This window comes from Gymnoscopelus braueri (assembly GCF_963280865.1).
Source record: "Gymnoscopelus braueri genome assembly, chromosome: 19".
Lineage (NCBI taxonomy): Eukaryota > Metazoa > Chordata > Actinopteri > Myctophiformes > Myctophidae > Gymnoscopelus > Gymnoscopelus braueri.
The window spans coordinates 50901589-50928426 of NC_137621.1; the positions used below are offsets into that span (position 1 = coordinate 50901589).

Consider the following 26838-nt stretch of genomic DNA (forward strand, 5'->3'; position numbering starts at 1 on the left):
AAAACAAATAAATTAAGAAAAATAATATGGTAAATGGTTCATTTATATAGCTCCTTTCACCAAAGTGATTTTACAATGGACATCACACTCGCACACACACGCACGCACACGCGCACACATTTACTTGCTTGCTTGCTTATGGCAGTTCATTGTGGTCTATGGAGACTTCATATCTCCCAGGGGAAAAGTTTTTTTTTTCAATTGCTGATCGACACACTTTTCCTCACGTGGGGCAGGCGTGTGTTGAACCTGGTTGAATAGTCCTTGCAGTGAGCTCATGCCGCCGACTGTGCTTCTCTGCGCATCATCAGGGATGTCTTCTCCAAGTGGGAGACACCTGAGAGGCAGGAAGAACGCCAGGTGTCTCGATCTGCTGCTTTCCTTTCAAGGTTGGATGGTGGTATGTTGCAGCTCTTGAGTAGCACCTTCATGTGGTCCTTGTAGCACTTTTGTTGCCCTCCTGCATACCTCTGGCCGGATTGGAGTTGGCCGTAGAGGACCTGTCATGGTAGACGGGCATGCAGATCACATGACCTAGCCAGCGGAGCTGTCTACGAGCCAGAATCACCTGTATGCTGGATGAGTTTGTGCGTTTGTAGATCTCTGCCTAGGTCACGTGGTGCTCCCAGGTGATGCCCAGGATCCTTCGCAGACAACAACAAATAAAAACTAGAATGTTAGGGAGGGACTAGTGGAGAAGAGATCCAGTAGAACTAAGACAAGTCATTCTATGATTGGCTGCACACAGGCGTCGGGCTCCAAAAATAGCTGATCTACATGCTCACAACGCGTCGTAGGCACACAGCTAAGTATAAATCAGGCATTACTACGCCATCAAGGCCCGCCAAAATACATTTTTGTCGACTAAATCAACTGTAGATTTAGTCAGTGTTGAGTAACGTTACTTTTTAAAGTAACTCGTTAGGTTACAGGATTACTGCCATTAAAACATCTGTTACGTTACAGAATTACCCACTGAGAAAAGTAACACGTTAGAATACTTTTATCACTTTTATACTATACCGACATTTAAAACCCATTTTATCCTTACACAGTGACACCCTCAATATTAATTTAATATTGATAATTAATAATGGCCGCATTTCCCAATAGTACAGCAGTTTAACTCCCGTTTTTGAGCAAATCGTGCACTTTTTGAAAGAAGCGTGAAACTTTCAGCATAGTTAGTATATGCCATAATGTTCATTTTCAGACGGGGAGGGAAGTCAGATTTGACCTCTGAGGACCGTGAGAGGTCAAATCCAAAATGGCCGCTAGTCCAACTTAAGTTTGGAACCAAACACAGTAGAAAACGTTTAAAGTATAATTTCCAACTAAATAGGGGATGCCTTTTCATGTGGTAATACTATCGAGATCACCAGATTTCAAGGAAATGCAATTAGGTCGAGGTCAAGGTAAAAATGTGCCCCAAAAATGCAGTGATTTCCTCAGAATCAACAAATGGCAGTGTAACAATCAATGGTCTCATATAAAGGCAACACCAACAATGACACACCTGATGTGGTTCAGACAATTAATTTATTAACATTCCTCTAGTAGAGGGCAAGGAACTTCATGCAACCAATGGGAGTGGAGTCCTCAGTTCTCCTGCTGATTCAAACTTGGCCTGCCTTGCCCCATATTCGCAAGAGATGCAGATGCTGTGCAAAAGGGGTGTAAGAAAGTGACCATACGCACTGTTGATACTGTTGTGGTAGTACTGGCTGTGGCTTCATTCATCAAGATAGGTCCTGATGAGCTGTGGGTTGCCTTTGGTGTTGGATCAAGCTTTCGGTACATAGCTGTTCATGAAATGGTTGCCACAATGACTCCAACACAGTGTCTGACTCTCCCAGTCTTTCACGCTTTCACCGGGTGTGACACTGTATCTGCGTTTGCTGGCAGAGGAAGAAGACTGCCTGGGAAACTTGGAAGTCATTCCCAGAGGTGAATGAGGCTTTCAGTGAACTTCTACAGTTGCCAAGTGAGGTCAGTGAAGGATCAATGTTCCTGCTAGAGCGATTTGTGGCGCTCATGTATGACCGAACCAGTGAGTGCATGGAAGTGAATGATGCCAGGAAACAGCTCTTCACGAAGAAGTCAAGAACACTAGAGAGCATTCCTCCAACCCAGGCAGCACTCAAGCAACACATCAAGCGCACTTGCTACCAGGCAAACTGTTGGAACCAGGCATTGGTACTGGAACCAGAGATGCCAGAGCCATCTGAATGGGGCTGGACAAAGGAAACAACTGGGTGGCAACCATTTTGGACCACTCTCTCTGAAGCATCCAAATCGTGCCATGAATTAATCCGCTGTCGCTGCACGAAAGGGTGTACTGGACGATGCAAGTGTGCCAAAGCTGCTCTCAAATGTACTGCACTGTGCCTCTGTTGTGGAGACTGTTACATTTTGATTATTACCATTATCATTATTATCACAACTTATTTTTCTCTTTCCTGTACGCAAGATGTGACAAAAAAGAAGCCTTGAACCATTGATTATTGTCATTTACTATGAATTTAGTATTAAAATAGATTACCACCATAGGTTTAATCTGTTCATTTATTTTGTATTATTCCCATTGTCACAAAACAGTTTCACTATATTGCAGTACCCAGTGTCAAAGCTTAAATATACTTATTACTATGTAATTTGACCTTGACCTTGATTTAATGTATGTTCTTTGGTTCTGGCAATCTCCAACATATCATCAAATGAATGGGCAACCCCAACTTGGTTGGAAAGAACGCCTTAAATGTATTTTTTGAAGTATTTAGACATTTAGACCCAGTAGACTGGCGGCCATCTTGGATTTGACCTCTCAGAGGTCAAATCTGACTTCCCTCCCCGTCTGAAAATTTATATTATGGTATTTACTAACTATGCTGAAAGTTTCAGCCTTCTTTCAAAAAGTGCACGATTTTTAGTGCCAAACAGCTCTACTACAGATGCTGCGTAGAGATGCTGCGTAGAGATGCTGCGCAGGTACTACGAAGGGTCTTACGTGCGTCCACACAGGCTGCGCAGTGGCCTACCTTAGCAGGCACGTAAGAGCCGGGTTTCCTAAAGCGATTTCAGGTCGTGCGTAGCCTACGCAGCTTGCGTAAGAGCCTCCTACTACACAACTGGGACCCGGCGAAACCTACGCTCTACCCTCATTAGTAGCAGCTGGTTGTGCCCTACGTGCTATCTAAACTGGCTTCGGGAAACACCATCGTCGTAGGTTCTCAAGTGCACGGCGTTACGCGTCTGCTAAAACTACATTCGGGAAACAGCATGCACGTATCCTACTCCTGGGAGAGGCTGTAGCCCTAAGTGCTGTCCTACGCTGTCCTACGTGAACACCCATCGTAGCGAAATAGATCTATGAAAAGACCGACCACACACACACACACACACACACACACACACACACACACACACACACACACACACACACACACACACACATATATATATTAATTACGGCCGGGCCGGTGCGTAATGTGCGATGCCTACCCCCAAAAACAGACATACAAGCTGTCAACACACTGCGACATGCCGTGTCGATAGCTTGCAGATATGTTCTTTTGGGTAGGGCGAGCGGCTGCGCTGCTTCGTCCTCTATGCATGAACCCGAAGTTTACAAATTGTACTGTACTCTCACGGATGATCTCTGATCTGATCATCTAATAAGAATATTAAGCAAGCCAAGTTAACTAAAGGTAGATAAATGATGCTGAGCTAAACATGAAACGGATGAAAGTCCCCAGTTCCTCTCAAAACTAAAAAACACTTTTTTCATAAATATATTATTCAAACGTTGTTTTTGAAGTGGACTGCTTCAGGACATCTGACAGTTGGCTCTGTCACCTACAGTATTTTTATCAGATGATCGGATCCTCCGTGTGAGAGTAGGCTACAATTTGTAAACACCGGGTTCATGCATATGTAGTGGAACGCAGTGAGCTGAGATTGAACCCGAGGCTCCCACTCGCCAGTCCAACGTGTTACCAGTCATGCCAATAAGCCTGAGCCCGATAGCCAGGGGTCTATTCCACGAAACCTGGATTAGGGATAAACCGAGTTTAATCGGCTATCCTGGCTTAAATTATCCAGGAATCGGTTTCACGAAAGCTGAGTTAGCTCGGCAGATTAATTTAGCCAGTAAACCTGGATATGTTTATCCATGATCCTGTTTCACAAAAGAAATTTGAAGCAATCCTGCCTTAGTTACCATGGCAATGGACCCTTCGCTAAGCCCCACCCACCCCACTCTGTGACTGGTGGTGCGAGTTAGTCACACCCAGGCCTGGCACAATCTGCTTCTCACCCATTGACTTGCATGTTAAATGACGGCTTTTCCCCTTAAAAATAATCGATCATTTCAGCAGCAAGAGCTTCAAAATCTCTTCTAAATCTAGTCAACAAGGCCTGCAGTAGGCTATTGACTGGAAAAATGTGCATGACATTATTTCAATAAGCTAAAAACACGGGAAATGTTAGAGGGAGTAAAAGCCATGGATACACGACGGTCGTCTGTCTCGACCATCATGGATAAACTTCAACCTGGTGTTTGCACTTTCTCCATTTACGGCCCGTACATCTACAGAAACGTTCATATTTCAAATATAAAGTGTTTATCCCACGGCCACGGATGTTACATTTATGTACGGGCTCTCAAAAGTAACCGTATCATCCTTATAGTTCAATAAAAAGCCTTTTAATCTGATCGGTGGCCATTTTCTCCATGTGCTTTCAACTGCGTGACCCTATCGGTTGGTAAGTGTATTGCACTCTGATACATTATAACTCCATGAGAAAATGGCCACCGATCAGATTAAAATGCTTTTTATTGAACAATACAGAATATACGGGTACTTTTGAGAGTCCCGTGCATAATTTTAACATCCGTGGCCATAGGGTAAGCACTTTATATTTGAAATTTGAACGTTTATTTAGATGTACGGACCGTAAATAGACAAAGTGCAAACACCAGGTTGAAGTTGATCCATGACTGTAACAGGAGTTTATTCATTTCAGACTACAGTAGCAGTTAATAAATAGTCTAACAAATGAATGTACTTTCACGTGCGGAATCCGAAACAGGCAGCGCTGTGATTCTGAATTTTGTTACGATTACGGTGATTAGTATTATAGACATCACCTGGGCGAGTGAGTCGTGTAACTTTCCTGATGTTAAGCTGTGTATGTGTTCAACAACACAGCCAGCCATGCAGCCTTGCAGTTTAAGTGCAGATTTCAGCTTGGGAAAAGAACCCTCCAACGGTTTTGGGTACATGGAATCTGTTGCTGGTTCATATAGTCACCATTGCGTTATCGTGGTATTCTTGCTATTATGTTGCAAATGAATGTGTGTGTGCGGGCGAAATTGACAGCTATGGCAGGTGACGAAAGTTTGCCAGGCCTATGCCAGGCTGACAACGGTTGCTAAGCTGGCATTGGACAATCGCTTTTAGGGTGGGGTTTAGCGAAGGGTCCATTTAGCTGTGAAGTTAGCCTGGTCTGGACCAGGCTAACAGCCAAGCTCTATTAATCCAGTGCCTTGTTCTTCAAGTTTTGTGAAATAGCTGTTAGTCCAATGACTCCAATCATAAACCAATGAGTTTTTCTACACTTATTCAATTCTTATGCGAAAATCGAAGATCTACAAGCCCGAAATGTTTTTGTCTTATGGCGGGCGGGGGTCCCCGGCCCCCCATGGACCCCCGCCCCTGTGGACCCCCGCCCCCGTGGACCCCCGGCCCCGTGGACCCCCGGCCCCCTGTGTACCTCCGGACCCCCGTGGACCCCCGCGTACCCCCGGCCCCCTGTGTACCTCCGGACCCCCGTGGACCCCCGCCCCCGTGGACCCCCGGACCCCCGTATACCCCGGACCTCTGTTGGGGGTCAACGGGGGTCCGGGAGTACACAGGGGGCCGGGTACTCCCGGACCCCCGTTGACCCCCGTGGACCGGGGACCCCCGGCCGCCAAAAGGCAAGCTTTTCACTTGTAGATCTTCGATTTTAGAAATTAGAAATTAGAAAATTATTCTAAGTGTGTAATTATAATTCCAACATTCACTTAAACTCCTTATGTTTAAGCCTAACTGAATTATATATTTATGGATTTGTATATAAATTAATTGCATATTTTTGGACAACTTTTTAATTTGTCTGCAATACTTTGCCATGCTTTCTCCCTGGATCTATATTTATTGCGGCTGTGTTTCCTCTCTTGCTTATTATACATTTTACTTCCTTGTAAGATTTCATGAGCTGCTGCAGTGCTGCTGTTCAGCCACAGAGAAGAACGCCGCTCTGGTTTTGGGCTCCATGATTGGTCAAGTTCAAGGATTCTGCTATCGACTTTCATGGTCTTTTATAGGAATATGTGAACTCACATTCAGCCTGGTTTAACGATCCTGGCTCGACAAACCTCTCCTTCTCAGCCCGGGCTTGGCGTTCGTGGAACTGAATAAACCAGGCTGAACAGTGCAGGCTTGTCAAACCTGGATTTGCCTTTCAAACCAGGATAATTTAATTCCGCTTTCGTGGAATAGACCCCTGGTCTGTTGCACGCCGGGTCTGGCTAATTTGACTGTGGGGGCTACACATAGAACCAGCGCAGCAGTTCCTCCTAACAGCCGCTCGCCCTACCCAAAAGAACAGATCTGCAAGCTATCAACACTGCATGTCGCAGTGTGTTGATAGCTTGTATGTCTGTTTTTTTGGATAGGCGTTGCACATTACGCGCCGGCCCGGCCGTAATTATATATATATACATATATATATATATATATATATATATATATATATATATATATATATATATATATATATATATATATATATATATATGCGTGTGTGTGTGTGTGTGTGTGTGTGTGTGTGTGTGTGTGTGTGTGTGGTATTTTTATGATCCATTTCACTGTATATATTCGCAAAGGGTGTTTAAACTGCTGTGTAGCGTAGGACAGCACTACGTAGTTTACGTAGGCTTTACGTAGGCTTCGTCCAGGAGGTCTTTACGTGCATGATGTTTCCCGAATTTAGTTTAGCAGACACGTAACGCTGTGTACTTCAGAACCTACGACGATGGTGTTTCCCGAAGCCAGTTTAGATGGCACGTAGCACACCACCAACTGCTATTAATGAAGATAGTGAGTAGAGGGGTTACTACTGCGCAGCTGCGTGGAGGCTCTTACGCAGCTTCTAGGCTACGCACGTAAGCTGAAATTCGTTTGGGAAACCCGGCCAATGACATTAATTATAATACTCAGACGAGATCAACGATGGAGCGTTGATCTCGTCTGCATCTGTTGTCCCTGCCCTTGTGAGGCACCGCACTGGCCGTTAGGCTGAGGCGCACCGGTAGACTCGCTTTGTTCCTAATTATAATACACATTATAATCATAATATTGTGACAACTGCCAGCTATAATCTAGTAGGCTACAGTAAGTTTACATCATAGCCTCTCAACTCCAGATGCATTTGCTACGACGCGTAATGTCTGTGCGTTGCCTATCCAGAAGAACAGACATACAAGCTATTAACGCACCGCGTCATGGCGTGTCGACAGCTTACAGATCTGTGCTTTTGTTTAGCATAAACAATGAGGCGAGACGGAGTATACTGTATACAACACTAACCATTTTGGAAACCAAATAAGCCTGTGAAGCCTCAACCTGTAACATTACGTGGACATGTAACATGCTTGTAGCTTACTTTAATGCAGTGAACATGAACGTAGCGTTTACCGTGGTGAAGTGTTGGATATTCACCCAGCTGGGTTTAACGAGACAGCAGCGCGAGCGCAACATGAAAATCCGACGTTTCAAAGACGTGCTATCACAGATGATCCGAACGGATTACTTATTTGAAGACGTAACTGGTAACGAAGTACCATAATTGCTAAACTAACGCGTTAGGTTACTCCGCTACCCCAAAATGTATTCCGTTACAGTAACGCCGTTAATTTTAACGCCGTTACCCCCAACACTGGATTTAGTCAACTAAAATCTTATGATATTTTTTCAACTAAAACCAGACTAAAACAAAAACATTTCAGATGACTAAAATATGACTAAAACTAAATGTAATTTTATTCAAAAGACTATGACTAAAGCTAAAACAAACAAAATGAACACTGGCGACAGCTGAAGCACAAACGGATGACTATAAAAAAAATTAAAGCACCTGTATCGAATAAAGTTTAGTCTCTTGTACTGTGCAAAGCAGGTTAATATGTTATATAAAGCAAATAAATATTGCTTTCTATATTCAATTCAAACAGTTACAGTACTATAATACAAAAGTGAACGTGTTTAAGTCTGTTGGTTGGTTCTATAAATACTGAGCCAATGACAAGTAATGATGAGAGCTTGTTGACGCGCTGTGAGCTTGTAGATCGGCTATTTTCAGCACACAGTTAAGTATAACACTGGCAATACGACGCCATCAAGGCCCGTCAACATATACATTTTAGTCGATTAAATCAAATGTAGATTTAGTCGACTAAACCTAGACTAAAAGTAAAATGTTTCAGATGACTCAAATATGAATAAAACCAAATTCATTTAATCCAAAAGACTATGACTACATTTTTTTTTTCAAGATTTACACTGATCCATTGGATCAATTTCCAGCCAACAGTGTTGTTATACAAAATGAGACATTTCGTTTTGACTTTTAACTTTTTTTCATTCAAGTTTTATTTCACATATTGTCAGTGTAGAGTGACAGAAAACCAAGAGCAGAGAGAGAGCAGAGACACATGAGTGAAGACGGGTGTTGGATTCGAACCCAAGACTATCGTTGCTGTTGAGTAGAAACCTCATATCGAATGCCCTATTTCATCATACAAGAGTGTCGCACAAAAGTAGTTAAAATAGCAGATCTTCACGTTCAAAACACCCGATGTGAGGCGTTGTGAGCTTGTAGATCTGCTATTTTCACTATTTTAAATCACTTTTGAAATAATAAAAAAGGCACAGTTTTGGACATACAAGGTTATAGTTTGTGAACCACCAGGGGGCACCAGAGAGGATTGCATTTGTCATCCTATTTTCTGTGTAGTTTTTTGGGATGGGGGGTTATGAAATGACACAGATACACAAATTTAACTACATGAATTCTACCATCCCTACTCTGGGCTCACTAATAGGCGAACATTCTGCAGTAATAGGAAAACATTCTGAAAAAACGTCCAAATATTCAGAAAAAAATAAGGGAACATTCAAGGGAAATACATGAACATTTGGCAAAAAAAGCATATACAAGCTCACAGTGCTCACACTGTGCCACATTGTTAGCTTGCATTTAGCTATACGAGAAAAAGCAAATAGCTCACAACGCGTCGCACTGCAACGTGTGAGATTGTATGTTAGATAGGCTATGCTATAACAAAGTAAACAAGGCTTAAGTGGTTAATGGAGAAACAGCCAAACATTGCTGAACATGTTCGCCTATTATTACATGCCCAGAATATGGACACGAGAGTTCATGTGGTTAAATTAGTCATAGCAAGCTATTTTTATCTGATGGGTTAATTATTATCATCCTAATTACAATGGCCTTACTTATATAATGGTATCACTTATAATGGTCAGCGAGACATTTGGGAAAACCAGCCCAATACAGCTCTCTCGCTTGCAATTCTGACTTTCTAACTCAGAGTCTATAACGTTACAATTGTAAGACAAAATCTCAGAATTCTGGCCCAGAAAGTCTCCCTTGCATGACATTAAAAATAACAATACAATAAAATGTTTTAGATTGAAACTGCAAGAAAAACAAACACAAAAACACGTATGTTTTCATTGTATTTAGTGGTTGAAGTGGTCATAGGTTTGTGAGAGTTATTAGGGTGGATATTAAATATGACATTCTGAGGCAGTCTTTGCTCATTGGGTCAGAGGAAGCTGGGAGGAAGTTGTTGTCATGGGAACCTGGTTGTTGATGGTGATTCTCTGTCTGGTTTGACATCGGACCATTCCTGTGATGGCTCTCCTGAACCTGCCAAGGATGGGGTACAACACTGTCAGCTTCCATATACAATGAAAACTGTCATCTTGTCGCTGTCTGGGTGGAAACCACTGTGACTTTTCAGAAAATGGGGACAGAACCTGTGTTCCAATGGCTCCAATGTAGTTAATATCATTACACTAATGCTCGGTCAGGACAGACAGTACACTGGCGATGGGCAGAGCGGGCAGTTGCCCGCCCAGTTGAGCCCTTGCCCACTGCTGAAAGACAGGCAGAGAAAAAGAAAAGAAAAACACTTTGCCCCCATGAAGTCTCTTCAGAAGTATTCTGTTGGAGCGTCACAAACGGCATGTACATTTCTGTTTAGACGTGCAGTGATTAATGGGCCATTGCTTAACATAAGACGACTGGGCAATAATCCACGCCTTCAACAACACCTTTATCGTAGAAGGCTACACATTACAAACGAGTCACCAAAAAAGTTCTATGTCTCCTTGCGTTTCAGAGAGATTTAACTGAAGGTTTCAACTACTATTCAATGGCTATAGACATTTTCAAGAGCAAGCGAGCCCCGTCCTTTCATGCTGTAATGGACTACTGGATATGATCGTTATAGGAGGATGTGGGCTTTTGGTTGCACATGGTTGAAACGCCAAACATGTCATTGGTGGTGTGGGCTTTGGAAAAAAAACACGTCAAAACCGTCATTGGCAGAGAATGAGTTAATATACAGACTTTCTGAAACGTGTATGATTTCAATGGATAGGAAATTCATTTCCAGAATCACGTCGTTCTAAAAGTGGGCGGGGCACTGTTATGCTCTATAAACACCACATGTCCAGTGAGGCAGTAAGTCTAATGCCTTATGTACAGCATGCAGGCACACACACACACACACACACACACACACACACACACACACACACACACACACACACACACACACACACACACACACACACACACACACACACACACACATACAGTGGTCATAAAATGAAAGAAACTCACTACTTATGGGCTACAACATAATTTCAGGCGTTATAAACTCACGTCTTATTGGCTACATAAATGCGGTTATAGAAACCCACTTCTTATTGGTTACTACATATATGCAGTTGATAGAAACTCACTTCTTATTGGCTACAACATAACTGCAGGGGTTATTGGCTACTACATAAATGCAGGTTATAGAAACCCACTTCTTATTGGCTACAACATAGATTCAGTTTAGAGAAACTCACTTCTTATTGGCTACAACATATTTGCAGGGGTTATAAACTCACGTCTTATTGGCTACATAAATGCAGGTTATAGAAACCCAGTTCTTATTGACTACTACATAGATGCAGTTGATAGACACTCACTTCTTATTGGCTACAACATAGATGCAGGGGTTGTAGAAGGTGGAGGACTTGGCGAACAGCGGGGCGATGATAGCCATGGGGGCGGGGATGGTCTTAGGGTCTCCAAACGAGGCCCACAAACACACGATGGAGTATGGAGACCATGCCACCAGGAACATGACGATCATCACTATGGACATCTGCAACAACAATAATAATAATAATAATATTCTATAGACCAGTGGTTCCGTGGACCCCCATCTGAAAATATGTTGTGCCAGGGACCCCCATACAAGATTTGGGGCGTTAAAATGTTTCAAAAAAGATTTAAAACTTTTTGTAACCCCTTTGAAAATAGCCGACATGCAAAGCTCACAACATGCGGCACGTTGTGAGCTTGTAGATTGCCTCTTTTCAAACAGCTGATGTACATACTGTAGGGTTTAAAGGGATATTTCACTTAATGAAACACTATTAAACACTTCTGGGGTCATTTTAACGTCTACTCAGGCATTGATTCGGGACACATGTGAGCTTGTAGATCTGCTATTTTCACTAGTTTGGGTCTCGGGGAGACATCTAATTTCTCTTTTGGGTCTCGAGCTAAAAAGTTAGTCTATAGGAATACTACAACAATGCATGCAGTACAGTACATATCACTGTCCCTGTCGGGTGGAAACCAAAACTGTTATTTTTCAGGAAATAGAAAAAAAGAACCTGTGTTCCAATGTATCCCATGTAGTTATTATTTAGACATATAAGCTTGTGTTAATACTTTTCATCGGTACAATGTTTATACAACCCCCAACAAGCTTGTAGGTCAGCATTTTCGCTACTTTTGTGTGACACTCTTGTATGATGAAATCAACCAAAAAACAAAAAACATTAAAAAGTTTAAATATGGAGATACAAGGTTTCTGCCCGTCAGTGACAATATAGTATAGTACATGTTCATATATGATATTACATACATCATAGACGTGATATATCTCATCTTTACAACCATAGTAAAGATGAGAATGTATTTCCTGATCCCTACTTCAATTCTAAGAGATTTTTCATTACACTAAACAAACTATCCACACGTTTCCTATAGAGAGCAGTGGTGTAATTTGAATGCCAATACTTTTGTACTTTTACTCAAGTACATTTTTAATACCAGACTTGAACTGTACTAGTAACAGAGTATTTCTACATTGTGTTATTGATGCGTTTACTTAAAGGGATAGTTCACCCAAAACATCTATAGAAGTCACCCCATGGAGACTTGAATTCATGGATATGTTTTTGATTTTGTCGCATTCCTAAGCCAATAATTTGATGACCAGCGGACCGGTAGGCAGCGGTTCCGGTAAGAGAACAAAGGAGACCCTTTGTGTCTCCTACTGGAACTGCTGCCGGTCATAAAAAACAACTACTCTCAAAAAAGCATTTCATGTTGTTGTTTAAAAATTGCACATGTCTGAATTAACAGGGTCATGTTTTGTACAATGCAATTTAAATGTAAACTGTAATGAGTGGGGTTTGAACCGGGGACCTTTGGCACATGAGGCTCACACTCTACTGATCAAGCTATTCAATCCACAGCCTCAGACAGTGAGAAAGGAGAATCCAACAAAACAAAAGGGCGAATGAAGTACGTCATACATTGAAAAAAACTACTTTCAAATAAGCATTTCCTGTTATCTTTAACAATTGCACATGTATTCATTGATACAGTCATGTTGTGTGCAATGCAATTATAATGAAGTCTACTTGAGGTGGGATTCGAACTGGCAACCCCGTGGTTTCAAGGCAGATGATTAAGCCATCGGACCAACAGACCTGAACTGGTGAAAAGGGAGTTCACACAGATGACACACTTTCACGCAAATTGCTAAGAAATCCTGGGTTTAAATGTTTTTCAAACTGCTCAAAATTGCAGACAATCTAAGGGCGGAGCTTACTGGTCAAAGTGATAGATGTGTTCCTCATGAGGCAAGGCACATGTGTAAGCATGTTTAATGGCTGTCGGCCAAACGAGGCATGACTTTTTCCTGTTTAAAGTTTGCATTTTCAAAAAATTGCTATAGCGCCCCCCTTTGACCAATTGGAGTAAGATTGGTTTCAGTGATACTTGGAATGACCCTCTACAACATTATTGCAAAGTTTCAAACAAATGTGAGTGGCAGCTGAATAATTTTCATAAAACTGCAACATTCATTGGCTTATAAAAGCTTAACGTTTTCACTTATGGAAAATCCGCTTGCTCACGTTTGTCGGCATAGGTCCAAAGTTCATGTGTAAAAAGTTTTCCCAGAAAGCTATAGATTTTTACTGTTTTTCATATAATTCAAAATGGTGGGAGATCTAAAGGTCAGAGGTCAAAAGTCAAAATGTGAAAGTTGTTAGGCATGAGGTATGTGTGTATTGAAGTTTCATGGCTGTAGGTCAAACAGGGCATGAGTTGTACCTGTTCAAAGTTGGCATATTTCAATTGAGTGCTACAGCGCCACCCTTTGGCCAATGGTTGTGAGTTTCGGGTCTTCGCCGTTTGGCATAGCCCTCTACCATATTGCCAAGTTTCGTAAAAAGCGACCACACGGTTGGGTCAGAACTGAAAAAACGGCGGAAGAAACGGTACAATCTCAATAAGGCTTCGAGCCTGATAGGCCTCGAAACCTTAATGAAAAGAAAGATTTGGACAGAATTACAAAAAAGGAAACCCCATGTTGATCATGTATCTCTTTCATCTACAGTATGATTTATTTATGTATTCATTCATTCTTACTTTTTTGTGTTTGTCTTTTATACTGCTGTACAACCAATCAGCCCTCTGATGGGATGAACAGTAACAGTGAAGTTGTACTTGATTCTCACTGGAGGTCCATTCTCTATACCCGACTGATACATGAGCCAGATACATGATACATACCGGATACATGGGTGTGGTAGTGTGTATGTGTTTACCTTAGTGACGTCCATCTGGTCAGACCATAGTCCATGTGGACGGTGTCCAGACAGTTGTTATAACATTGTAATAACAGTCTAATAGCATTGCTTACCTTGGTGACATCCATCTGGTCAGACCAGTCCATGTTGAGGGTGTCCAGGCAGTTGGAGGCTCTGAACCTCTGCATGGTGACAGAGACGTTGTAGTAACAGTAGAACATCACTGACAGAGGAAGCACAAAGTTCACCGCTATCACTGCCATGGTGTAGCTGACGAATGACCTGTTGAACACAACCACACTATCACTGCCATGGTGTAGCTGACGAATGACCTGTTGAATACAACCACACTATCACTGCCATGGTGTAGCTGACGAATGACCTGTTGAACACAACCACACTATCACTGTTAATGACACACTATCGCTGTTAATAACACAATCACATGCTGTAGTTCAGTGATTTTCAATCCTTTTTTTGTTGTTTGATGAGTGTGCGCTGACTTTCAGACGGTACTAGTCCATTTCAATACGGTACAACCCTAGGTTACGTATGTAACCCAGGTTTTATTAGTAGCGTAAGTAAGGTACTTACTATGGGATATCATCGCCCCCTGGCGATCATACAGAGCACGCACAGACTCCCGAATTCAATTCCCTATTGGAGTAGGGTTGTGTGACGCAAAACACCGGCGACCGAAGGTCTGAAACCTTCCACTCTGCACGCCACACTGCGCACAGAGGGGGTAAAGAACGTAAGTACCTTACTTACGCTGGGTTACATACGTAAACCTGGGTTAGATACGTAACCTAGGGTTATTATAGCTTAGCTTCGTAAGGTACTTACTATGGGACACATAAAGTCCCCCGGGGAGCCCATGCTCACCAACCCCACCCAAACACTTGCCCAAGGCCACAGGTCCCGCCCCCGGCAAGACCATGGCCCCCAGGCAACCCTGACCCTGTGGGTCAGGAAGTGAAAGGATTTATGGCAAGACCTTGACAGACATAAGTCCTGTCCCTAGTCACCAGCCCAACCAGACCCCCGGTCTGACCGGCCCGTGACAGGGAAACCAAGATCTCCTCCTCCCAGACCATGCCAAGCAGGTCTAGAGAGGGCTTAGAAAGTCAGCCCGGCAGGGAAAGAGAAACATGCCCCCAAGCATGGCTCGCATTCCCCCTGCACCGGCTGCTGCCCACAAGCAGTAGGAAACCACATGCCACCAGGCATGTTTATGTTACCTAACCTTGAAGGCCGAAAAGGCCAGCCAGGCAGGGAAAGAGAACATGCCCCCAGGCAAGCCCCGCATTCCCTGCCCTGAACCAGCTGTCGCTCACCAGTAGGAAGGAACCACATGCCAAACAAACAAACATGCCGCCAGGCATGCCAGTGACCACCTAACTTGAGCCAGCCGCTACACCCAAGATCGTGCGTGCCATCTCGGATGCCGCCACGTCCAGGCTGTAGAAAGATGCAAAGGTCAAGGGAGACGACCAGTTAGCCACAGAGCATATTTCCTGCATCGACACCCCTTTGTAGAGGGCCCAAGATGCAGCAACACCCCGAGTAGAGTGGGCCCGCAGTCCCAACGGGACAGCGGCCCCGCAACTCATATATGCCAACCGAATCGCCTCCACGATCCATCCAGACAGAGTCGGTCTAGCCACCGCCTTCCTCTGACCCCGGCCAAAGGAGACGAAAAGCTGAGAAAACTCACGGCCGACCGCCGTCTTCTGACAGTAGAGCCTTAAGGCCCTTACTGGACAGAGACAGTACAATCGTTCATCCTCTGCCGAAGTGAACGGCGGAGGATGGAAAGCCCCCAGTTCCACCGGGGCCCTGGCAACTGCACCGGTTTTAGATACAAACGTCAAGTTGGGTTTCAACAAAACCCTCTTGCCGTCATCTGAAAACCACATGCATTCCTCGCTCACAGAGAGCGCTTGCATGTCACCAACGCGTTTTGCCGTACAAAGGGCCACCAGGAGCACCGTTTTGAAACTCACGATCTTCAGATCCAACGTTTCAAGAGGCTCAAAGGGGGGCCGACACAGTGCATCCAGCACCACAGTCAGGTCCCACTTAGGAAACAAAGGTCTGTTCACTGGCCTAGCACGCTTGGCGCCGGCCATAAACCGTCGCACCAGCCAGGGCTCGCCCACCGACTGGCCATCGAATCTATCGTGGCAAGCGGAGATGGCTGCCAGGTACACCTTGATGGTAGAGAAAGCCAAACCCTGGTCCAACCTGTCCTGCAGGTAGACCAGAACGCTTCTCACCGGGGCCTGAAAAGCCACCACCGGAGGTGATTGCTCCAGGCACCATGTTTCGAACATATTCCACCTAACGTCGTACTGACGTCTGGTAGAATCCGCCCTAACCCCCTGTATAGTGGCTACCACTGCAGGGGGCAGGCCTTGCGAGGCTAGACTCGACCTCTCACGGGGTAAACCCACAGATCCAGAGTCTGGGGGTGCTCGTGGCAAATCTCGTCTCCGCCCTGTCTCAGAAGGTCTCTGAACAGGGGGAGAGGCCATGGCTCGTCGTAGAGGAGGGGAGAGATCTCCGACCTCCACGTGCCCCATGCTGGTGCTACCAGCAGAACCCTCCCACCCTGGGTCCTGATCCGTTCCATTGTTGGACGGATCAGATTCAGGGGCGGAAAGGCAAAAAGTAGACCGCTCGGCCACTCGTGCGTCAGAGCATCTACTCCCAAGGACTGGTCCTTGGCCCTGATCGAGAAGAACCGTGAACACTTCGCGTTCTCTCTGGACGCAAACAGATCGACCTGGGCCCGGCCGAACCGGGCCCAGATCAGATCCACGGCCCTCTGGCACAGCGACCAATCGTCGTACCGGAGCCCCCCTCTGGACAGCAGGTCCGCCCCGCTGTTCAGGTGGCCCGAGGCCATGAGACCCGCGGCTTGCATGCATGTCCTGTACGTGACCCTGCGCCCCAGGCGCATGGAGCGCACACATGCCAAGAAGCTCGCCATCCTGTCCTGGGACAGGCGCGCCACCATCGTGGTGGAATCCAAAGATATTCCCACGAAAGTGGCTTGTTGGGATGGGATCAAAACGCTCTTCTGAGTGTTGATTGTGAACCCTAGGGACTGCAGGTGCGCAATGGCCATCTCCGTGTGCCGCGCTACCTGTTCCCTCGATTCCGCTGCCAGCAGCCAATCGTCTATGTACGTCGCCAGACGCAGACCCTGCTGACGCAGCGGAGCTATCGCCGCCTCTGTGCATTTCACGAACACCCGGAGGCTCAGTGACATGCCAAAAGGGAGCACCATGTACTCGTACACCCTCCCTTCGTAGCCAAAGCGCAGGAACTTGCGGTGCGGCGGGTAGATTGGGACGTGAAAATAGGCATCCTTGAGGTCTATACTCGTCCACCAATCTCCTTGTCGTATTGTTTGCAACAACGTCGCCGTTGTGAGCATACGAAAGTTGAAAACTTTTAGAAACCTGTTCAAACCCTTGAGGTTCAGAATAGGTCTTACGCCCCCCCCCCCCCCCCATTCTTTTTCACCAGGAAGTACTCCGAATAAAAACCCAGTCGGTTCTGATTCGGAGATAATTCCCTGATTGCGCCCTTGCTCAGGAGAGCCAGAACCTCTTCCCTCAGCGTTATGTCCGCTTGGCCTGGCGCACGGGAGAACACTACATTGGTTGTTAGTGGAGGTATGCTCGTGAATTGCAACCTGTATCCTTTTAGTACGGTACGTAGTACCAAGGATTCGGTGCGCACGCTTTCCATTTGGAAAAACATTGAGCGAGGGGAGTCAAGGGGAAGGTGGGGGCTGTTGACGTCATCTGCCCCGACGGGTTCTGACCGTCCGACAGCGGGGAAAGCCTGTGACGTAGACGGGGAATCCCACACACCGTCGACATCCACCCTGTAGCATTGCTTGCTAGCGCTAACTGGGCTAATGTCGGTGTCGTCACAGAGCGGGCGTCCGTTCCCATGGGAACGTGAGACGCTGTCGCTCTGCGTGACGTAACCTCGGAACCAAACCTCGTTGTTGTGTCTGTCCGGACTGCAACTCCCCTCGGGGAGTGCTGATGGAGCAACACCGGGGTTTGTTGATGTGAGTTCGGTCGCACCTCGCCCGCCATGTTGGTGAGGTCGAGGGGAACGGACCTGACGTGCGGTGTTTCAACTCGGAGCGAAACTAGTGTTCCCCTTGGGGAGCTTCGCTGGTGTAACACCGGGGTTCTCTGTGACGTAAACTTCCGCCTCTTTGCCGCCATTTTGGGGCGACTGAGAGAGGCGGCCATTATGTGCCCGTTCCGAGCCCCAGAGGCGTTTTGCCGCCCTCTGCCGGACGGAAAAAGGTACTGCACAGATGCAGATGGAATTACATTTTTGTCTACTGAGAACCCCCTTTTTACACAAAGCATTTGAGACATTTGATTCATTAGCAAAGGTTTCTCTACCTGCGATGGACTCATCATGTTTACAGCATGCACAGTATTTGTCCCTACAGTGTTTGGGATGTCGTCCTGACTGGTCAGGGGACATGGCGAACACTGAGGGCTCATGAATGATTGCAGAGGACAGTGTTTCCCTCCGGGAAATATGCTGTCTTGACTTTTCATGACATGGGAAAAAATTGGCATTTGTGATTTTGGCAATAGATTTATTCCACACAGGAAGCACATTTTGTACACTCATCACTTGAGAACTCAAAAGGCACACATGACTTTGAACCGTATTCATTGTCCTTAGCGTCTTTCTTAGTCTCTTTGCACCGGTGGACTGGTCCTCGACTCCGTCCGGTTGGGCAAGGAAAGCACCAGTTCTTTTTCCAAGTGGGAAGCTGACCCCGCATGATGCCGGCCAAGAGGCCGTGACGGGGTAATCAGCTGGGGGCCCGAAAATCGGGCGATGAGTGTCACTTCGGCTGCCTCCCTCTGCGACTAGGCCCGCTATCCTTATGTTGCGGTCTAGGCGAAGGTGTAGGAGAGGAGTGAGAGGAGTGAGAGGAGGCCTGCGGCTGTCTCCTCGAGCTGTTTCTCCGCTGCCTTGGTCCTGGTGATCAGGTCGGCTGCGGTGTCAAACAGGTTGCCGGCTTTGAGTGGTAGGCCACAGAGACCCGTAGTCAGTATGGCCTTGCACCCAGCGGCTAGGTTGAGCCACTGGAGTCTCTCCAGGTCCGCTGTGAGAGCCATGGCTCGGCCCGTCCACATCAGCGCGTTGCAGGAACAGAGAATCGCGAGCTGGACTATCCTCGCGAGCTCCACTGCATCGTCAAGTGAGGCGGAGTGCACATCCGCCGCTGTGTCTGGGTCCAGCAGGGGCCGGGCTATCCGCTCTTTAAGCTTCGCCGCGGCCGAGCCCTGGAGCAGCGAACCCACATTCAAGGCCTTGACAGCCGTAGCCGAGGCCTTGTAGAGAGCGGCGTGTGTGGCGGTGATGGACCTCTTTTTTTTTTTTTTAAACTTTGTTTATTGGGTTTTTCACAGCAGGATTCAGCATTAAATACAAATGCTCAGGTGCATAAAAAAGCTCCTTAATGCAACCAATAAAATATAAAAGTACAATTATCACATTAAATTATCACCCCAGGACATAAAGGACAGGTACAAAACAAAAATAAAATAAATAAAATATATACATAAACAAATTATATAAAGAAAACACAGACCGAACAAGACAAAAACAAAAACAAAAACAAAATTAGAACAGACACATCAGTCAAACCATCCATATCAATGTCACGTTTAAAATCCGCTATACAGCACAACACCCCCGCCACAGCAAACCCATCGTATCAATGCTCCACCAGACCTCACGTATCCCTGATCAGAGATGGATTCAAATTCCGGACAAATTGAAAGAATGGACCCCATACCTTCCCAAACTTACTGGAGGAGCCATTTAATGAGAATCTTATCTTTTCCAGTTTTAGACAATACAAGATGTCTCTTATCCAATGAGTGTGAGAGGGGGAAGTAGGTGATTTCCAATTAATTAAAATGAGTCTCCTGGCCAATAGAGTGACAAAGGCCAAAACATCTTTTTCTATTTTAGAGAGCGAGGGCACTGAGGGGAAAACCCCAAACAGCGCGCCGTAAGGAGTGGGCTCCACCGTTCTCCCCACTATCCCTGATATGGACTGAAAGACCTCTGTCCAATATTTGTGTATAGATGGGCAAAGCCAGAACATATGGATGAGGTCTGCTGGAGATTGTTGACATCTATCACAATCAGGAGATACAGTATCATAAATCCTTGACAGCCGGGCCTTGGTATAGTAGATACGGTGTACAAGGTTACATTGAATGAGAGCATGTCTTGCGCAAATAGAGGACCCATGTACTCGCAGCAGAATTGCATCCCAAACCTCATCAGTTATTTCCTCTCCCAAGTCCCCCTCCCAACGAGCTTTTATAGAATTCAGAGTTTCAGGCCGTAGACAACAGATCTCCTCATAAACCCATGAAATTGCACCCCTCAAAGATGGTAGTGGAGTTAAAAAAGTGTCTAAGACAGAGTCAACAGGCAGATTGGGAAATATGGGAAACGTTCTTTGAACAAAGCTACGGACCTGTAAATATCTGAAAAAATGCTGTCTGGAAATTGAGTATTTATCCCGAAGTTGCTGGAAGGATGCAAAGACATTATTGACGTATAAATGTTTAAAAGTACGAATGCCTAGGCCTGACCATATTGAAAAAGCCCCGTCCACCAGAGAGGGATGAAAAACATGGTTAGCTGCCACTGGGGCATGAATAGAGAAAGACTGTAGACCAAAGTGGCGTCTAAATTGGAGCCAGATTTTTAAAGATTTTTTAACAATAACGTTCTTAGTGTATGGAGAGGTAGAGGAAAGAATAGGGGAGTGTGCTAAAGCACTCAATGTCACGGGTCCAGCCGAATTTGACTCCATGACCAACCACGTTGAGGGGGGATCAAAGGTTTCATATTGAATCCAATATTTTAGAATTCTAATATTGGCAGACCAATAATAAAACCTGAAATTAGGTAGAGCCATTCCTCCAAGAGATTTGGGTCTCTGCAAGTATTGTTTACGCAACCTCGGTACTTTCTTATCCCAGATAAACTCAGAGATCATGCTATCTAACTTACTGAAAAAGGTCTGGGGGAGAAAAAGGGGAATACATTGAAACAGATAAGAAAACCGAGGGAGAATATTCATCTTAACCGAGTTGATTCGTGCAGCTAGGGATAGATTAAGTAAAGACCATCGGTCGAAGTCTGCCTTGACTCTTGTCAGTAAGGGAGCAAAGTTTGTCTTATGGAGATCCTCATACTCCCGCGAGACATGTATTCCAAGGTAAGTAAACCCATCCTGAGCAATTCTAAAGGGAAAATTATGTAGTGGATAGTTTCTAGCCGCATTATTAATGGGAAATATTTCACTTTTATCCAGGTTCAGTTTGTACCCTGATATTTGACCAAAAGATTTAAGAGTAGCCAGGGCAGCAGGGACCGAAACAGGCAAGTTGGAAACATACAAGAGAAGATCATCAGCATAGAGAGAAACCTTCAACTCGCAACCATATCTAGCTATGCCAGTAATGAGCGGGTTAGCTCTAAGTGCTATCGAAAGTGGTTCGATGGCGAGTGCGAATAACAATGGACTCAGGGGACAGCCCTGTCTGGTGGATCGGTGAAGGTGAAAATATTCAGATTGAACATTGTTTGTCTTAACCGAAGCTAGCGGAGATGAGTAGAGCAGCTTAACCCAGGAAGTAAAGCGCTCACCAAAACCAAACTGCCCCAAGGTATGAAATAGATAATTCCACTCCACTCTATCAAATGCCTTCTCGGCGTCCAATGATATCAAAGCCTCTTGAGTGTTGGGGGGGGGAGGAGTTATAAATGGTGTTAAACAGCTGCCTGAGGTTAGAGAATGAATGCCTGTTGCGAATGAATCCAGTTTGATCTGGAGAGACAATTGAAGGGAGAATAGATTCCAGGCGTGATGCCAGCAATTTTGATATCAATTTAAAGTCCACATTCAATAAACTTATTGGGCGATAGGAGGTACACTCAAGAGGATCTTTGCCTTTTTTCAAAAGAAGGGAAATGGAGGCCTGGCTAAGAGTCTGGGGAAGACACCCAAGTTCGAGCGCTTCATTAAACATGTCCAACAGTAGCGGGCCTAACTTGTGAAAGAACTTCTTATAAAAGTCAGATGGAAAGCCATCGGGACCCGGACACTTCCCACTCTGTAGGCTCGATGCGGCTGCACTGAGCTCTGCCAGAGTGATTGGCCTCTCCATTTCCTCAACTACAGGTTGCTCAATGGTGGGAATGTCTAGATTATCAAAAAAAGCATCAAAGGCAGTGTCAGAGACCTGGTCTGAAGAATATAAAGTGGCGTAGAACTCCTTAAAAACGTTATTGATTTCTAATGGTTTGGTAGTAATGCCTGAATTGGACCGAATTTGGGGGATTAGGTTGGAGGTCGAAATTTGCCGTAGTTGATGTGCCAACAGTTTACTAGCCTTATCCCCCTGTTCGAAAAACCTGGATCTTGTCTGAATTAGAAGTTCAGTGGTACGATTTGTAGTGAGAACATTGTATTCTGCTTGTAAGGTAAGACGCTCCCTATAAAGCTCTGGAGAAGGGGAGACAGCGTAAACAGCATCAATCTGAGATATACGTTGAGACAAATTAACCAATTTATCCTTTCGACATCTCTCCTCAAATCTAGCATATGAGATTATCTCCCCCCGAATATATGCCTTTAGGCTTTCCCATAGTAAAGAGGCTGAAACATCAGGTGTTCTGTTGAAGCTTAGAAAAAAATCGATTTGTTTAGAGACAAAATCGACAAAACCCTCGCTAGTGAGCAGACGAGTATTAAGACGCCAAGGTGCTCGTGTAGTTGTAAAGTTCTTAAAGAACACATTCATGGAAACGGGCGCATGATCAGATATAACGATAGCATCATATTTACACGCAGACACATCTGAGAGTAACCTGTCGTCCACCAGAAAGAAATCTATACGGGTGAAGGTGTGATGAACATGAGAGAAAAAAGAGTATTCTCTTTTAGAGGGGTTGAAAAAACGCCAGGCATCTGACACCGCAAATTCAGACATGAAGGATTGTATTACCCTAGAGGACCTTGAAGGTGCACAGACCTTAGTAGACGAACGATCCAGCCGAGGACAAAGCCAGCAGTTGAAGTCACCACCTAATATCAGATAGTGTGAGGACATATCAGGTAACTTGGAGAAAAGGCGTTTAAAGAAGGCATCATCATCACAGTTGGGAGCATAAACATTAGCCAAGGCTACCCGAGTGTTATGAATTTGTCCAGTAACGATCACAAATCTACCATTAGGATCGGAGGTAACATTTGAAAGCTGAAAGGGAACAGACTTATGTAACAAAATAGCTGCACCTCTTGCTTTGCCTGAGAAAGAGGAATGATAGATCTGCCCAACCCAACTCCTCTTAAGTTTCAAATGGTCAGAAGTCTTGAGATGGGTTTCCTGTAAAAAAATGACATGTGCTCCCAACTGGTTAACATGATGCAACACCTTACTGCGCTTTATAGGATTGTTGAGCCCCTTACAATTAAAGCTAGTGAATCGAATTTCACCCCCACCAGACCTTGTCATTAAATTAACCTGGGCCATAATTAAACCAGCGGAATGCTATGTATACCGAGGGCACAGCACTGCAACGAATCACAAGATCAATGTTAGACTGATGAAAAAAGGAACAAACGAAAAGCAAAAACACATATACACCCCCCCCACCCACAAACCACCCCACAAACACGGCAGAAGCAACCCCCCGAAAGAGATGCGCGCCCCCCACCCCTAATACTACGAAAACCTTGTTACACAACATAGTAGCCCACCTTACTCAAGCTACCTAAGCGTAAACTCCAAAGAGAATGTGACAATAAATGAAAAAATACAAAATAAAAATGCACATTAGAATACCTATAATCCGTACAACCAAACCAAATCTTTCGTGTAAAAAACAAAAGAGGTATTAAACACCAAAACACATCAGAAAAAAGACCATCAAAAAGTGCACATGAGTTACACCATTAAACCACTGTCCGCAGTAGAAGTTATTTCCATCATAACCATAAAAAACAAACTAAATAAAAGGACAGGTGCATCACTCAATAGCAGCTATGGAATGTCATCCATGCAATGTCAGAAGCAAAAATAAAATAAGCATACAAACAATAATATAGGCGACACAACCATACATAGATGGCCTATCCACAGCAACCACAAAGAGGTAAAATTTTTTTGATCCCTTTCTTTTTTCTTTTTTTTTTTTAATAAAAAACATTTTGAAAAAATAAAATTATTAATATTAAATATCAAATATTATTTAAACAACAACAATGACGAAACCAAAACTGTAACCGTCTTTGAGAAGGAGACATAAAAAAATAAAAATAAAAATAAAAATTATAATACCACCCCCCCCCCCTTAATATTATCTTAAAAATTATATAATACACCAGTCCTTAAACATTTAACCTGCATGTACAAGTCAAGAGAGAACATAACGAAAAGAAAGGGGGGAGAGAAAGCATAAGAGAGAAGTCAGGCCTCCTCACAACCATCCAACCGTTACCGAGGCAACTCACTTGTGATGAATGCACCCGAGGCACATGGGAAACGTAGTCAATGTAAATATGTAGTCCTTCCGGTCGCGGCACCCGAGGTGCCAGGTAAACGTAGTCTTTTTGGCGAGTAAAGAATGTAGTCCGGTACTCGCGGCTCCGACGCCCGAGGCGTTTGGGAAATGAAGTGTCTACGACCATAGTCTTTCCGGTTGGACCGGAAGTAGTTCTTAAGAGTTAACCTCGATGACATCACACACATAACGATTGGGAATTGTAGTCCTTCTCAAGACGGCTATTTAGCGGCTAACTAGCAATTAGCCTAGCTCGTTAGCTTAGCCAAACAACGGCCAAGCCCGTTAGCTTAGCCAAACAGCTAACTAGCTATTCCACATCGTCAGGAACAACACCTTTTTTAAGAGTCTTTGCGACAAAGTCCATCGCCTGATCTGGGTCTTCGAACCTGCGTGTTTGGCCGTCGGTTAGTGTGATGCGCAACACAGCGGGATACATTAACCCAAACTTCACGCCAGGACATGAGTGTAATTCTTTTTTCACGGCTGCAAACAAGGCCCTCTTCTTAAGCACAGCCTGGGTGAAGTCAGGGAAGATCGACAGCTTCTTACCGTTGTATGAGAGAGGCGAGCACTCCCCGGCCCGGCGTAGAATCAGGTTCCGGATCTGAAACATATTCACTCTCATGATGAGAGGGCGAGGATTTTCGCCGTCTTTAGGCCGGGCCCGTAGGCTGCGATGACATCTGTCCAGGACGGGTAGGTCGTCCAGAGCTAGCAGATCTTTCAGGATTTTCGCCACGGTCTCAGTGGGTCGCGAACCTTCCGAACCTTCAGGTAGGCCCACCAACCTGACGTTCTGCCAGCGACTGCGACTCTCCAGCTGCTCACATTTCTGGGAGAGAGATTGGACCAGCTCGGTTAGCATGGCCACAGTAGCCTGTAGGTGAGTCACCGTGCCGTCTTGGTCCGTCGCCGAGCGCTCCAGTTCCACAATGGATTGGCTTTGTGCCTCTATTTTAGTCTCCATCGGCTTCAGAGCCACACTCAGCTCTCTCTTGACAGTTTCCGCGACGATGGAGTCAAATTTGGAAATAATGTCCGAACGTAGTTCGTCCATCATTACTTTGATGCTCTGCAGCATAGCTTCGTTAGCACTTAGCTCCGCCACCGCCCTGGCGTCCCCACTTTCCTCTGGAGAAGACGGCGTCTGAGGTTTAGCACGCTCGGTGCGCTGTTTACGGCTCTTATCAGCCATTGTTGCTTGTTTTTGGATGAAAAATAATGTATCAAAAGGAGAAAAAAGGTACTAATGAAGATTTGTTTCGGTCAAAAAAGTTAGGTAGTGCAAAAAAATTACTTTACAGTCACATTCAGGCGGAGCCGCTGCGAGGCGCGTCGAGGACGCTATTGTTAAATGAGTTTTTCGGTGATGGACCTCTTACCGTGGTTGACGAAGACGGGGCCACTCCCGTGGCTACGTCTCACCGACCCCGCTTTGGCCCTCTCGATGGCAGTGGCGAGGTCTCTGTCCATCGGCGGGAGGCCCGCGACCCCCAGGTCGGCCCCAGTCAGGATGTCGAAGACAAACACCAGTCTCTCCGGCTCTTTCCTGACCGCCCAGGAGAACTGCACCGCGTCCCTGACGCCGCAGGCTTCTGGAAGCAATTTGGATTCAATTGCTCGAGGGGGGCGGGGGGTCAAACCTTGGAACCCCGGTATGGGGACCCCGACGGACAGCTTCGCTGGCTCCATGGGCTGCGCCAGGCCGCATCTGGCGATCGCCCGTTTGAGCACGACGGAGACGGCCTCCTCGGATATCCTCGCCTGGCCAGGAATCTCCGCGGTCACCTCCGTCTCTCGTGCAGGCACAGGAGGAACCGGGCTGATCATCGTCACCTCCTGTGACTGCTGGTAGGATGTGAGGCCTACGTCCCCATCCTCGTCCGCCACCACGACGAGGCCTTCGTCGTCCTCCTCGGCGCCGTCGTAGTCA

General features: G+C 45.4%; 1 protein-coding gene across 1 annotated transcript in view; it reads right to left on the reverse strand.

Annotated features, from left to right (window-relative positions):
* Positions 1–9076: 9076 nt before the first annotated feature.
* rrh (retinal pigment epithelium-derived rhodopsin homolog) overlaps positions 9077–26838 on the reverse strand; it is a 38573-nt gene continuing 20811 nt past the window's right edge. Inside the window, exons 5-7 of the mRNA XM_080413704.1 lie at positions 14360–14528; positions 11337–11515; positions 9077–9999 (exon numbers count right to left, since the gene is read on the reverse strand). Of these exons, the coding sequence (XP_080269830.1) occupies positions 9888–9999; positions 11337–11515; positions 14360–14528 (460 nt within the window). The 3' untranslated portion in view covers positions 9077–9887. The remainder of the gene's footprint in view (positions 10000–11336; positions 11516–14359; positions 14529–26838) is intronic.